We start from the raw sequence: 15,490 nt of genomic DNA on the forward strand, positions 1-15,490 counted from the left end.
CTTGGAATGAATGAAAATCGTAGAATGGGCGGTGCGTCGAATACACCTGTCAATATAGCAGGCTTTACAGTGCTCACGACAGGTAATTTCAGGGGAAATAGGGGAAAACTTTGTGAAAATAAGGGGGTAATACAGTACCAATATTTTTTTTTAGTACTATTCAAATAGAGCAGAATTAGATACAAGCTAGAGTGTCCGTTATTTTGGTCGTTTTGGAATTTTTTCAATTGCATCATGAAAATATGTTCGTGTTAGAGAAAAAAAAATCCTGTAAGTCAGCAAATTTTTCGATAATAATTGCGATTTTCAATATATATTGCATTGAATTTTTTCAAGTTTTTTAATTATTTATTTTTCAAAAACTAAAATGAATTGAAAAAATCTATATGATACTCGAGAACAATTTTTATACTTCCAACTAAATGTAGGAACAAAATAATTTGGGATTAGCGCACGTATTCCGTAGATAACGACACTAAATTAAACGGTGAAAATTGTGGTTTTGTGAAACATAGAAGTTTTGAGAATCGATGTTTTGTTTTTTTTTTATTCCCATGTTAAGTTGGGAGTATAAAAATTGTTCTCAAGCATGAAATTGTTTTTTTTTTTGGTCCATTTTAATTTACAAAAAAACAAAGTAACTGGTTGGCAAAAATATACGGGTTTCGGGGAAAAATTAACTTGTTTTAGGATAAATTTAGCGCAATTTAACCTTCAGTTTCAGAGTGCTTATAGTAGAAGAAAAAGTAACAGGTTACTTTTAGAAAAATAGGGGACCCACTTATATGTATAGAAGGTGTCATTACGCGGAGAATAAATTTTCCAAATCGAATAGTCCAAGAACATTTTTTCACCCATCTCGCATCTCTTATATGTAATAAAGAGCCTGGAAAAACTATAAGAAAAAAAAATCCCTTTATGTTTGTATAAAATTCAGTCACATCGCGTGACAACGACGCGATACGATTCGGACCAGCTGGTTTGTCATCGAGCAGAAATGTCACGAAGGTGTATATATATATACACCTTGACCCGTGATGGTCGCGTTATGCAGTAGGGAGGAAGGAATTAGGCAACAGGACGAGGAGACGAGATTGCATCGCATCGCATCGCATCGCATCGCATCGCATCGCATCGCACTTACGCCCCCCGCTGTTTCCTGCTTCCTTTCACCTTTGGGAACTCACGGCGCGGGGCAAGTTTCCCGGCGATCATCCTGGCCTCGCCTGAAGCCAGCCCTATCCCTACAAGTTATATTTACACTGCTTGTAGGTATAATCCATATACCTCAGCAGGTGTATACGTGGATGAAGTAACACGCGTGCAATTCTCCGCTTTTATTATTATATATCCATCTAACCCTCAAGGAAGTACGATGGAAAAGGATGCGGTGAAAATGACATACTGTGATGAAACGTGAAAAAGGGCTCAACATCGCGATTCTCTGTGAAATTATGAACAAAAACACTCCGATGCCTTTTTATTTGACGCAGAAATAAAAAAAAATTGCATGCTTTCTACGAGTTTATTATTGAGATTTTATAGAATGCATGCCTCGTTTTTTTTTTTTTTTTTTTTTTTTTTTTAGCTCTGCGTGAAAAGAAAATGTATTGGATTGTTTTTGTTCAGAATTATGTATAGAATAGGAAATGTGAAGCCCTTTTTCGCAGTTGAGATACGTGGACTTCGATATTTGAAGATATATACGTGGAACGTCGAAATCGACCAGGGCAACCCTTGAAGCGGATCATAGTTCGACTAGTTCGAATAGTTCGATCAGTCATCGACGGAGCAAAATTCTGAAAATTAACACATACTCACACCGCGTCGTTTACTCAACGAGTGGATCTAGAAAACAGAATGACCTAGAATCCGAGCGTAAAAATATGGAAAATCGAAAACAAGGAAAGGTCAAAGTATCGAAATATCACCAAGCCAGAAATCCACATAACTGAAAATCTTGGATCATTCGGAATTTCGATATTTCAGATTTTAAAATTCTCCTATATACGCTCTTCCGGAACTTTGCGTATCGTGTTTCGGACCATTCGAAACATCGACATTTCTCAAGTATTTGATTTCTTTACTTCAAGTATCGTCAGCACTAAATCTAAAAATTTTGCGCTTCCTGAACTCCTCAAGTTCGGAATTTCAACCCCGCCCCATAGCACACGATACAAGTCACAAAAGTTCATACTCCATACGCCGGACGCGCACACCCTGACACAAAGACACACTTACCCATCCGTACCCAGAAGGTAATGTACCGACGCGAGTAGGCAAGTGTAGGTTACACGTAGGTATACACGTACCTTGTAAGCATACACATGCAGGCGCGGAGCTGCAGGCGTGGAGGAGACTAGAGATGTATGTGTTCGGTACGGGACGCGCCTCGTGCCACGGCGTGCGGTGCTAAAGTGGGTTGCTTGGTACCCCTGGCCGTTCAACGACCCCGTCGAACGAACGAACCGCCGCGCCGCGGTGTCTCTTTCCATCTCAGCGAGTCAGAGTCAGAGTCAGAGTCGGAGTCAGAGTCAGAGTCGGAGTCAGAGTCGAGTGCCTGCTCCATACCGCGTGCAGCTCCTGCGTCTTTGATGCGAAGCAAGGAGCCCTGCGCCTACATCGCCACCTTTGTATATCCCTCGAAACTCTCGCGCCCTGCTTGACGGTGAAAACCCGAGGCACACGTGACACCTATCCGTATTTCGGCCGATCTCATGCGCCCGACGAAGCCCCTGCAGCTAACCCATTTATTCGGTCGTTTTATAGCTCGACGATGCGTTTCCCTCGTGCCTTTTTCTTCGTATTTGTTACACTGCGTGGATACATTGCACTTACGAATTGCACGCAGCTTGCCATTTTATTACTCAGGAATTTTAAACGGACCCTGATACAGCGACTGTTGACTCCCTGTCCAATATTGAGGGATTTAGCAGCCGTCGACCATGCGAGTGACCGTTAACCACTGCAGGGCGCATTGAATTTTACACACTTCCGACGCAATTGTATGTATGTACTACATACATACTTGTGAATTTTTACGGTCGTGATCGAAAAGATTTTTTCATCCATAATGGGTTTACACTACGTGTTTACAACTTTATTAATTACTTTTTTACAGCAATTAAGGTATTACGCCAGTGAAATGGAGGATTCAACGTTTCTCTGCAACATTTGAGTAAACAGTAAATCGGAAGAAAAGAAAGTATCCCTCAATTAGAATAAACGAATTATAGGTTAATGAATGTGAGTCAAATTGTGGCTATAATATACGTTTCTCTTTTTAACTTCTCGTTTCTATGTTTTCAGAGACAAATGCAAGTTGTTGCAATCACCCCGAAAAGTCGAGTTTTCACTAGATCTCGACGTTTTGAAATCTAGTAAATTACAGAAAAATTATAGATATTTTTTCGTCGAACGATATCTTGAGAACGAATTACTAGATTTCAATAATTTTGGTCTCAATCAACGCGGCTATTCCAAGCATAGAACTGATAAGATTTTGGCTTGGATCGGGCGGTACTTTTTGAATCATTTGAATACCAAAACTACAAAAAATAAAATAAAAATTATGATATGTTGGGAAAAAATGAATCGATCTGAATGCAAATTGGAACCGTAAGGTTTTTTTGATTGTTAATCACGAATCTAACGGGAGATTTGCAAAATCTGTAATGGTGGAATAAAGTCGTGCAAAATTTAAAAAATCGTCATATTTTCATGTAATATGGTACCCTAGGGCGTTTAAATCACTAATCACGAATCTGAATTTGTAGTTCGAAATTTGAAGTGGATATTATTATTCTTTTTCCCCTGTGAACTTGGAATTTGCAGTGTGTAAGAACAGGAAGTTCGAGGGCTGGCTCGTGGCCAGCCTAAAGCCGCTTGTTATTATATGTATACCCGGATCAACAGAAGTCTTCCTCTGCTTGCGATCGCGAAATTACGTGTGAAAATCCCCAAATGATTTCTTCAACAGGTATTTTTCCCCTGCTAACTGAGGAACTTGGACCGATTGTGAGTCTAAATTGTAACGAGTGATATTAATAATCTATATCTAGAAACAGATAAAGATACTTCGAGGAGTGCTCGATAGAAAGGTTTACACAGGATTGATTCGAGTCGGGGTCTACGGAAAGAATTATCATGGATAGATTTGTTTCGGTCGGACGAACCGACGGATTGGCGGAGGATAACGGTCGCGGTCGCGTTTTCTGGTCATTTCCTGGGCAGATCGAGTTCCGCTTGATCGCCGTGTATACACATTTCGAACGAACAAACGGACGGTTGGCCGCGTTTCGTTATGTTCCGTTCATTCTCTTCATTTTCAGATACTCCGTAGTTTCTAAATTCGCGCGATTCAGCGTGACGCGGGTATGTACGAGATAATCGAGAAAACGGGGTGCAGAATTTCAACAACAGCGATGACCAGGCGACTCGAAGCTGCGACTCCGCGATCCATCGAGGTGTAATAGGTATACCTACGCGAGGAGCGAGCTGCGAAGACGTATAGAGAAAGTAGTAGGTAGGTAGGTATAGGTAGTGTGGGCCCACCAAGGAATTTCAAATAAATTTAAAACCGTTATTATGCCCTCTCGTCGTCGTCGTCGTCGTCGACGTCGTTGGATAGAATTCGTGGAGCCACACAAAATCTCCAAGCATAAGTGTAGGCCTTCTCTGAACCATGCTCGATCAAGCCCGGATCGGGTCCAGCTGCAGTCTTGTCCTTCATTTAATGTATGTGTAACACCCGGTTCAGAGGGGTTAGACCCAACGGTGACGGAGGCGATGCGGAAATTCAGTGAAAATTATCGATCCTGTCCACTAGTTGTTTTGTTTATTTTTAAAAAATCTTTCATTTGTTTGAATCCAGGTGTCAATAAACAGGAAAGTACATTACTAAAATATAACGCAATTCCCTTGACAATAGACCTAAATCTAGGTTTTATCACAAGTCAAGGTGTCAATTTAGAAGAAAGATAGTGCTATATACTTAATGAAATGAAATAAAATAAATAAAATAGAGAGGAAATAACATTTATCAATAGCGTAAATCTAAACCTTATATTCCTAACAGTAACTATGTGGCCCATTAGACTTGTACATGAATCGCCCCGGCATTAGGGGTCGGTCAAAAGTCTAAGGATTATCGCCTAGCGACTAGTAGGCTGAAAAGCTAACTAGCTAGGTATCGACAACTGATAGGTATTGTGAAGATAAAAAAAAAAACTCCTAATGATTCGCTTTTTAAAATTCTTCAACGAAGCCTCCTTGGTACCGCGAAGTATAGTTTCTCGAAGGTTCTAACCCCAACATAACCGCAACGCAACTCCCCATGCAGTACTAGTTTTCTTAAGGAGCAGTTTCGCAGTTTTTTTGGTGATACTACGCGAATTGAATTCGGTAAATCTAATATACGATAGTAATCTTAATTATCAAGTACCATAGATTAGTGCAGCGTGTTTAATCGATTACATACTGCTATACTTAGATAGTAATTATATACGACAGTCATTATTATTTTAGTCAAAAGTTGAAGACCGATGACCCTTTTTATTTACAAGTAAGTCAAAAATACTTTTTCATCCTATACGCTATATTCGTGATGCGTTTTGAGTGTCTATTCTTTTAACTGCAATGACCGAGGCAATATTCAGAAATCGAATAAAACTTACGAGGAAGTCGTAACTCGAATCGGCTCAGGTTGGACGGCTGCGGGCCGCCGTTCCAGGCTTCCTAACAGGGTCAAGGGGGTTAAACACGATTAAGCAACTCGCCGAACTACGCGTTCTACATATATATGTATATATATACATATATCTTACACTCATACCACGCACTGACTCGTGATTATGCCTCGGAAACGCAAGTTCCGTCGTCCGAGGCCCGACCCAACCGATCCTAAGCTTCCTGTTTTCCAATAGCCAAGTAACGTTTTCGTCATTTTCTTCGCATCGATTAGACATGTTTCCCACCTTGGCAAATACGTGCTCAATACTACGTGTTCGAGTCAAACCGTATTCACTTTGCCTGAACGCCGTTTCTCGTGAAATTCCCACACGAGGGATATTACAATATTACAATGATGAACAATTACACCGTGCTATCGCTGTTCGGCACGATTAATTACGGCAAGCCGGAGTTCAACGCCGCGTGCCTCCTACGGGGTGTCAAGTCATTCACTCTCTCTCTCTCTCTGCATTACCAATTCGAAGTTGTCCAGGATGATTCACGCATCGCGTATTGACAAAAACTGTACAAAACACCTGTGGTGCAGCCCGCCCTAGTGATAAGGACACACACATACACGGCTAGCTTTACGTCAAGTTTCCACACTATACCAAACCGACATTGTTCAAATGTCTTCCGGTCTCTAAGGATCTCCGTTAGAGCTGGCCGCGGGTATTTTCTCTCTTTTTTCCTCTTCTCCGTTCCCTCTTCGACTCGACGTCGTTCTTGTAATATTGTATTATATACCGCAGAGTGAATAAGGCAGAAATGCGGGCTGTGAACCGAGCCTAACGCTCCCCTCGCGAGAGATAGTGGCGTGTCGACGAGAGAGTGGTTCGTGTGCTCCTTAAAGTGCATTGCCTTTACAGTCCTGTCCCCGTTACACCCCCGTGCCAGAAGACTGAATCGTGCAGTGCTGTACTTTCCGCGTGTGTATGTTCACGGAGCATGTACGTATACCTATACAGTTAACGTTACACCCATCAGACGACGTCAATTTCATACCTATACTCAGCATATGCTCATCGTCGTGCTGACGTCATCGTCGTCCAGGGTTCATGTTCCAAAATCAGCGCAAGATCTACAGTATGCACGTTTTACACAGGGCGGCGTGGAATTGGCTCGAACGAAGTCACTCGCTTTTTCTTTTCTCCGTTTGCACGGTTTCCCGGACTCCCGTCTATACCCCAAGATGTGTTTCTCGATGAGGATGAAGTTAGTAACGTTACTTCGCACCTTTAGGAATATCTGAAATTAAGTAAATCATGATAAATACAATATACTTATATTTTGCAAAGCCAAAGCTCATTGAAAGTCATTATAATACTGTGCAAGAATGATGTTTTTCTGATGTTGAGTTACGTTAGTCAACGTGTTCAAATTCGATGGAATGGATAGATAAGATTTGATTTTGTATATTATACATCGACGCGAATGAAGGGAAAAATAATATTATATTGCTGATAGGTACGACGAAATGATGATGAAAACGTCAGGCTGAATACGACGAGGGAAGGGGACGTAGTAGAGGTAGAGAAAAAAAAAACAACGTGCGTCCTGCAGCCCCGTCGCCGTGCCTTTTACGTGCAGGTGTATAATAGGATATCTTACACCGCAGGTCTCTCTGCAAAGTTTGCTTTCCGGTATTACGAGACTTGGATATCAGATTATCCATTCCGTCATCCCTGTTCCTCGTATTTTTGCGAATCTCGCAGGTATGACAATCATATTACAGCATTGTGTCTTTTCACGAATGATGCAAACCTGACAGCAGCGCTCCACACGGTTCAAACCACGAAATTAAAAGTCCCGCAATACTTGTCAATTTCTTCCAGGGGGAAATACTTACGTGTAAGCATTATACCGAGTGTGCGAGCGGTGTGTCGAGGAGGAGAGAAATTAACGGTTCCATGAGGACTTGCGCGTCCGCTACGTATGTTGTTCGTATACATACATACCGATGAAGTAGTTCTTCTATGAAGAGAACTCCAAGGAAACGTCCTAGCTTTGAATATATTGTGAAAGCTTGTAAAGTATCGGACGTCACAAGTATAAAATTTCAGAGTCGGTTGTCGGATATACCATAAGATAAGAGAAAGAGGTAGAAAAGTTCGTTAACATTTTCAACACACAGCCTTGTGTGTGTTACAGGCTTATTTCTGACTCGCGTTGACTGAATAATATTCGTAAATAAACATTTTTTCATTTACTTTGGAAACTCAAAATTAGTCCAATATTTTACAGATTATGAAAATTCTGATGTATATATGTACCATACGAAGGGGTACCGTTTCACGGGGTGCCGAGGATCGCCGTATCTGATCATTATCACCGCTTCAAATTCGCCAATGGAAGTGATTATGCAGATAGTAGTTGTAAATATAAAGAGAAATATAAAAAAAAAATAAATTACTCTTCGCTAATGAAATATATCCCTGGATTACTTTCAACGGCGACCCCATTTTTCACCCTGTCCGTGAGATCGACGAGCTACTATCTAGGTGGCCACATAATAGCACTGCATCGAGTGACATCTGTGTTCACGTTGAAGCGATCATCCAAATCCTCCGCTTCGGTGACCGCATCGTGTGCTACCATCTACCATCGTGAGCGTAAGACGAAGTAACCAGGGTTGCTATGGAAACGAGTGACGCTTGAATTCTGATGTCGGCCTTCTTTCGTCCCACAAGAGAAGGGTTCAAGGGTGTCTCGGTTTTCCCACAACTCTGTAAATTGCAATTCGAATGAAAAAAACTGTAGCATGGCGTTAATCCATGATGTTCTGACGGAGCTGGGTTGGGGTGATGGATTTCACGTGCCTGTTGCCAACGAGGAGAACAAAAGGCTCGAGGAAGAGGTAACGGAGCGATCCTTATTGCTGGAAACGAGACGCCTATCTTACTATTACCTGGAATTGTTAACAGATCGACAGAAAGACGAAGTACAAAAGCTCGCTGAGCATTGAGCTGGACTGCGTTACCCGGCGTATCGATTCTATAAAAAAGCACGTTGGAAATGTTGCCCTGGAACATGAGAACAACCAAAAACTGCTCACCGCTCACTCCATGCAGCTGGATAGCGAAGATCATTTGTTCAGGTTGTGCAATAGCACAAATTCTAAGTTGTGTCAAGAGGTGAGGCAATACGACAAGGAGCGGAACGACGTCGTTCAAAGGATTCAAAGTAAGGAATGCGAGCTGCAAAAGCTCACGGAGAGACTTGAGGATCTGAAGAAAAATGCCAAGTTTGATAAGGACCAGCTCGTTCAATGGGAAGAGGCTTTGAGGCGAGGCCAAGAGGACAACGAGCTTATTGAACGGTACATGAAAACTGATAGCCAGAAGTTTAAGGTGGGTGTTTGGTTGGGCTTCTTTAAAAAAGGAGAAAAACACTGCAACACGAATTCTTTGTAGGAACTGGAATTGAGGCGGCAGAAGCTGCAGACACATGTAGAGAGTTGTCGGCAGACCGTCGTAACTGCTGTCAACGGTGTTTTTGAGATGGAGAACGTACTGGACAGGACAGCCAAGCTATACGGCGATGCTTTGAAAGAACGCCAGCAACTCATAAGTCAATGGACACAAAGCGTACTGGTGCTCAAGCAGAGGGATAATGAAATTCACAAGGCTTTGAGGGTCGGGTTGACGTTGCTATTTATACACATTCGCATCTCTTACCCTGCTTGAAACACGGACATTCGTTACTTCTTGTCCCTTACTTGTTAGCGCAGGAAATAGATAAACTACGGGAAGTGGCTAGAGAAAAAATGGAGGTGCTGCAGGAGGCTGAGAAATTTATTGAGAACCAGGTCAAGAACAACAAACTGCTCGAGGAACAAATCAGGCAGCTGGAGAAAAAACTCGTTACAATTAAAGACGAGCGTTTGAGGCTCTCTGAGAATTTTAACAAGTATACAACAGAGGTGAGTCGTTGTTTTCTAACAATTGTTCACATTGAAATTTAAAATTGTATTCCAGCTTCACATGTACAAGAAAATGCTGGCATATGCAGCGCAGCGAACACAGAGTGTGAGGGCAAAAAGAAAAAGGGCACAGGCGGAAGTTGAGAACAGAAATAAAAAAATTGAGGAATGGCGAAATCAGATACAAGATCTGAAAGAGACCTATGACCAAATAGATGATCGGAGAACTAATATAGAGGAGAGAACGAAGCAGCTGGAGAATATGATTGAGGTAATTAAAATGTGGAATTTGATTTTGGACAACAGATTCAAGTATTTTCTTGCGTTATCCTTGCAGAAAGAGGAAAAATTCCAATCGCTCATCACTAAGGAAATTAATCGAATCCAAGGCATGAATATACGGAACGCGAGTCAAATAACTGAGCTTGAGGGCGAGATAAAAACATTGGAGCTACAAATTGAGAATGAGAAGAAAAAAGTTGAAGTACTAGAGATTTTGCATGTCAAAGAGAGACGAAAATTGAAGGAGAAAATAGATTCTGCCTACCAACATGACTTTGAGATACAAAAGGCTGAAATTAAACTCGGACACCTCACTGGAGCCGAACAAGACGGTGCGGTGTTAGAAAAGAAAGAAAAGACGATCGAGGAATTGGGAAAATGTTTGAATGATAAAAACGACCTATTGAAGCTTCTTCAGTCTCAGATTAAGACCCTGGAGGTAAATTTTAACTGCACAATTTACCGCCTTTGATCTGAAAACAATTCCTTACAAATGCAACAATATTTCAGCACGACATGAAAAAATTATCGACTCATATAGCTAATGACGAAGCGCATTTGAAACTGCTCAAAAACAAGAAGCAGGATCAAATGCTGCTTATGGAGGGAGGTGAGAAACAGTTGAAAGTAGCGAGAGCTCGGAACGAAGAGACTCAAGTGAACGAAAACATACTAAGGTTAAGAATCTACCAAGCAGAACGAACTGTATCGAATATAAAGAACAAAGTATACAATTTGGAGAAGTACAAACTTGAAATACAAGCGGTGAGTGATTTTTACTAGCACTATTAATTCCCAGTTTTTTGTCTTTATTTTCATTCATTATTAATCTGTATTTTCACGTAAAAATTATATCAGACAATGCAAGAGAGAGAAGCTGAAATAAAAGCTCAGAAGGATGCCCTCGCCATGAAAAAAAAGACAGCCAGTTCCGAGTCGTCAGAATTACGCATGGCCATTGCCGAGCGCAAGACACGTATACAACAGCTACAAACTAGATATGACAAACTGATGTCTTGCTTGGGGACGACAACAGACGGGGAGCCCTTGACAACGACTTACATTAAAATTAAAAGCGCGCAAGAGAAGTATGCCCTTCAAGAGCAGGGGGACAAGCTTGATGAATCGATTAGAAAAACTGAATGTGAGATTCAGAGCATGGAGAACACGTTAAGGATCGTCAACGCGTCCAATGATAAATACAAAAAAAGTTTAGGGCTAGTCGAAGAGCGAGGACCCGAGCAAATGGAACAGGAAAGATTGGGCGAGGAAATGTATAATGAAATGGAACGCGTCAGATACAAAAGGGCGCAACTGGTACAGGCTAAAGCCGACATAGAGGTGAGCTGAAAATTGTCGAGTATATATATAATTTGGTAATGATTCTATATTAAATGGCAATACGAGTAATATTTGCAAAGGTGATGAAAGACAGCTATAAGCAGCTATTGGAAGACATAGAAAAGGCAAATGAAGAAGAAACACGTAAAAAGCGTTTTCTGGAAACTCTGGAGCATCAGATAAGTGATCAACTAGAAAAACAGTTGAGGGCTGACAAAAGCCTTCACAAAGTATACAAGGACATTCAAAATAAGAAACTCTGTGCCGATGACAGTTTGATCCTGATGCAAGAGGTAAGAATTGTCTGATGATTTGATTCAAAGGTGTAGACAGCTGCCGTATAAACTTGATGTAATATTTTGGAAAATTGACAGAAAGACATCGCGATTCGTGAACTTGAAGAGCAGAACGGTCTCGCTCTTCAACACATCACTGAGCTCACGGTCCGTCATGCAGAGGCTGAGCCCTACATAAAGAAATTACTCTCGGACAAAAACATGGTGCTGCCTTGTACTAACTATCTCAAGCCGTCACCAACATCTAGTCGATGCCACAGTAGTGCCAGTTCGATAATGACTAAAATGGCAACGAGAAGGAGCGAAAATGAGTTTTTAACATTATGTCCATCGACAGAGAGTTTAGGATCCATTGTCAACATACAGGCAAACTTTGAGGGTATGTTTCTCGTTTCGTTCTCATCTAATTCGCCTGTGTCAGCACAATTTATCGCTTTCTTAGCAGTTCGATAAAATTCGTATTACAGATGCAAGTTTACACGGAAAAGCCAAGAGGTGCACAGACCCTAGTACTCGGCCTAAAAAATTAATCTCTCGGTGTAGCACTCGGTCCTCATCGAGTGGTAAATCCGGCGTAGCTAAAAAAGATTGAACAAACGTTCACCTTTACATCATCCAAGGTAACAATTGTCGATATAAATACCGTGGAACTACAAACTTCTTAATATATATTCTTAAATTTCGAAATGAATAAATAAATATACATTAGCATTTAAAAATGTATTGTTGTGTCGCTTTTATCCTCCTTCTACATGAAACTGTGTCTAGTATAAATATTTCAGACTCCACAATTGAGTTTTATTTGTAAATGGTTGCTCGATCGAGCTTTAGGATTTTGATATTCGATTAGAATCAAACCGTCCTTGATAGCTTTGTCTCGTGGAACAGGGTCAATTTAAAATAGTCACAATAATATTGGAGAAAATTGAGTAGCGGAAGGGTTGTAAGATACCGCCATGATTGTTAACTCGCAGGATTTCTATGGAAAAATAATTTCACTCACATACTGTGGATAGCAGCTGATTCCCACGCGTCCGTGATTTGCTTCGGTGTGTCCACTCACGATCACTAAAAATGAACTTTAACAGTTAGAATGTCAAATTTTCTCGAAACGAAAGCAGCAGGGATTAATTATTTACATCGCTGGCGAGTACAAACTTGACTCACACTTCAGTATTCCAACTTTTTGATTGACCATGTCAGACTTTGGCCAATTATTAACTAAATATTTGTCACTGTTGGCTGATATTCGGCAAATTCTTCCCAACTCGATGAAACGGAATTCGCGATACATGCACAGCCAGATTCATTCCCACGTTTGAATGTAGGTTTATGTGAGTATTTTTTGCCATGATTTTGATGAATGCTACGCCGGCTGTTCGTTCCAAAAGTTCAGGAAATTTACTTGAAACAACGTGGCGTTGAAGTTGTCACGGAACATCGCAATTCGAAATACCTCCGTGAACCTAGCAGAGCAAAGTCGCCAAAATCGACTTACTATGTACCAAATTAGGTGCTTTTTATGGGCCAATTTTGTGCGATAGTTAGAATTTTTGTATGAATAAGAATTAATTCTAAATGAAATTTTTCTTATTGTCAAAATGAAGAACTGATGCTTTATTCAATAATGTTTCGAACCAAGAGAATAAGATTCAAATTTGAATTTTTCGAACTAAAAAGTGAAAAATAATTCTGAAGAATAGTGGAATTAGGGGCCAATTTTTTTTCAAACAAGATAAACAATTTTCATTCTTACACTGTTGAAAAATTTGCAATATGCGATCCGTTTGACCGATTTCCTTCAAATTTTATGCTAACTCTACTTTTATTTATAATACTCCTAGAAAATATCGATACATCTTGAAATCTGCAGGCTAAAGCGCTTCGACGATCATTCGAAAAATTTTAAGTTTCATAAAATCTGAATCGTTTGATCGATTATTCCTAAATTGAATACCGACCGTTCTTCCATGATACTTTATTTATAAAAAAACTAATTTTTTGTTTCACAAAATCTGGAGGTTTGTATATAATAACTTGGTCACAGAGGTTTTTCAATTATCAATTACGACGAAGATTTGCTACCAACCTTTCATATTGATAACTCAATCATTACAGAAGACTTATTTCCTATTTATGTGTCTCCGAAAACGGAATGCCCGGGTAAAGCTAAAGAGGTATTTTTAAAAACATTACGCAAGAAGTCACTCTGCTGTTTTTGCTTACCAAAACAAAAATGATTGTTTGATTGATGAAGGTGGATTTTCCGATGAAGCTTTAGAGGTAAATACTTCTACTTTAAGGGCACACCATGAAGATTGCAAAAAAATTTTCACGAACATTTTACTTTTCGTCATAAACACCCCCACCTCCCAAAAGTGCATGACTAAAAATTCATAACTTTTGAACAAACTAAGATATTTAAAAAATCCAAATTGCATAAAAAAGTTTAAGAATGGTATTTTTAGAAATAAAAAACACGAACACGATTGTAAAGTCTGTTTGTCCTTTTTTGTTTTACGGAAATATCTGGATTCACGAGTCGTTGATTGCAGATGCAACGGATACTAATTTAAACACGTCATGCTGGCATATAAATTAAACTTTATTCAACACAGGATCGTAACACGACAGAAATCGGTATTTAACACGATGGAAACAAACGAAATGCCCAAGTTTGTGGTGCCAAGTAGTGCATTTTTCGAAAGAAAAAATTTAAAGGTTCATGACATAATTCAATATATTTTATGTTTACATGTTTTATACTCTGACGAGATATAATACGAGAAAGAACTTTTCAAGGATTACATAACATCTAATGCAGTAAGAGAATTAAACTTAGGAATAAAAAAAACGTTCCAAAAGATAGAAAATATGGCCCATGCCTTATATTACAGCATCTTGTCACCATAAACAATCTTCACAGCAGGAAAATCGGTGCTCATCGCAAATCGGCGACTTACATTTCACGCAACAATTGATGGTCTTTCTGTCTTTTTTCGAACCGCATGTAGAGCATCGCTTTCTTTTTTCGAGTTTGTCAATCAAATCAACTCAGTTTTCTGGGTCGTCGACGACAGATTTGATGCTTTTTGCAAGATTTCGTGGAAGGTTTGATATCTGAAATCTGCTTCTCATGTGAGGTGTAACCAATTCATGCACCAATTCTTTCAGAAATTGTCAACGGCCTTTGACTGGATTTTGGCGTGGCAAATTGTACAGGATGCATGCATTCACACCTGCCTGATCCAAAATTTCCACGAAAAAACGCATAGGCCAACGACGCGTTTTACGAGCGCAAAAGAACGAACTGTTCGTCGAATCAAAAACGTCAGTTCCGGATTTCGTTTCATTATACATACATCTGTATAATTTCCGGCTTTTCTCTCGATTCTTGAGACACAGATTTGTGGTACGATGACAAACATAGAACAACTTTATTTTATTTTTGGACAGTAGGAAAACAAAATGTTTTTACCATCGTAACCATATCTGGTCGTGCCAGCAGACGCAGGTTGTGTAAATGAAACAGGAACGTGTCTCTTATTTTTGCGCACCGTTCCGAGCATGCGGTAAACTTGTATTTGTCATTCATTTTGTTAAAAATGTCGATGGATGTGAACCAATTGTTTGTTGTTATGTGTCTGTTGGTACCATAAATTGGCCGACATAGGTTTCGCACGTAATAATCAGGTATAGACTCTCCGCGTTCAGTACTGACTTTACCAATGTACGAGATAGCATTGAACAGATAAAAAGTTCTAGCATCATTGAGAGTTACAATTTTGATGCCATACTTTGCGGGTTTCGATTTTATGTAGATTCGAGCTGAAAACTTTCCTCGAAAACCAAGTAATTGCGCGTCAATTGTTAGAGTTCCGTTGACCACTTGTGCCCATTTTTTCCATAAACAAATTTC

General features: G+C 40.0%; 1 protein-coding gene across 1 annotated transcript; it reads left to right on the plus strand.

The window, feature by feature from the left end:
- Positions 1-8,381: 8,381 nt before the first annotated feature.
- Positions 8,382-12,269, plus strand: LOC124410905 (coiled-coil domain-containing protein 39). Its single transcript, XM_046889627.1, has 11 exons — positions 8,382-8,587; positions 8,655-9,080; positions 9,144-9,365; positions 9,461-9,652; positions 9,708-9,923; positions 9,990-10,373; positions 10,445-10,699; positions 10,793-11,275; positions 11,356-11,568; positions 11,650-11,950; positions 12,039-12,269. Exons 1-11 carry the CDS (start codon positions 8,492-8,494, stop codon positions 12,161-12,163), a joined length of 2,913 nt encoding a protein of 970 aa, XP_046745583.1. The 5' UTR covers positions 8,382-8,491; the 3' UTR covers positions 12,164-12,269.
- Positions 12,270-15,490: the final 3,221 nt, after the last annotated feature.

This window comes from Diprion similis, chromosome 10 (assembly GCF_021155765.1).
Source record: "Diprion similis isolate iyDipSimi1 chromosome 10, iyDipSimi1.1, whole genome shotgun sequence".
In the NCBI taxonomy this organism is placed as follows: Eukaryota; Metazoa; Arthropoda; class Insecta; order Hymenoptera; family Diprionidae; genus Diprion; species Diprion similis.

Bases quoted from the DNA above. Each gene is read 5' to 3' on its own strand.
- LOC124410905 (XM_046889627.1), top strand. From the start codon at position 8,492: ATGGCGTTAATCCATGATGTTCTGACGGAGCTGGGTTGGGGTGATGGA. The intron at 9,081-9,143 runs GTGGGTGTTTGG...AATTCTTTGTAG, and splicing joins CTGATAGCCAGAAGTTTAAG to GAACTGGAATTGAGGCGGCA. The intron at 9,924-9,989 runs GTAATTAAAATG...TTATCCTTGCAG, and splicing joins AGCTGGAGAATATGATTGAG to AAAGAGGAAAAATTCCAATC.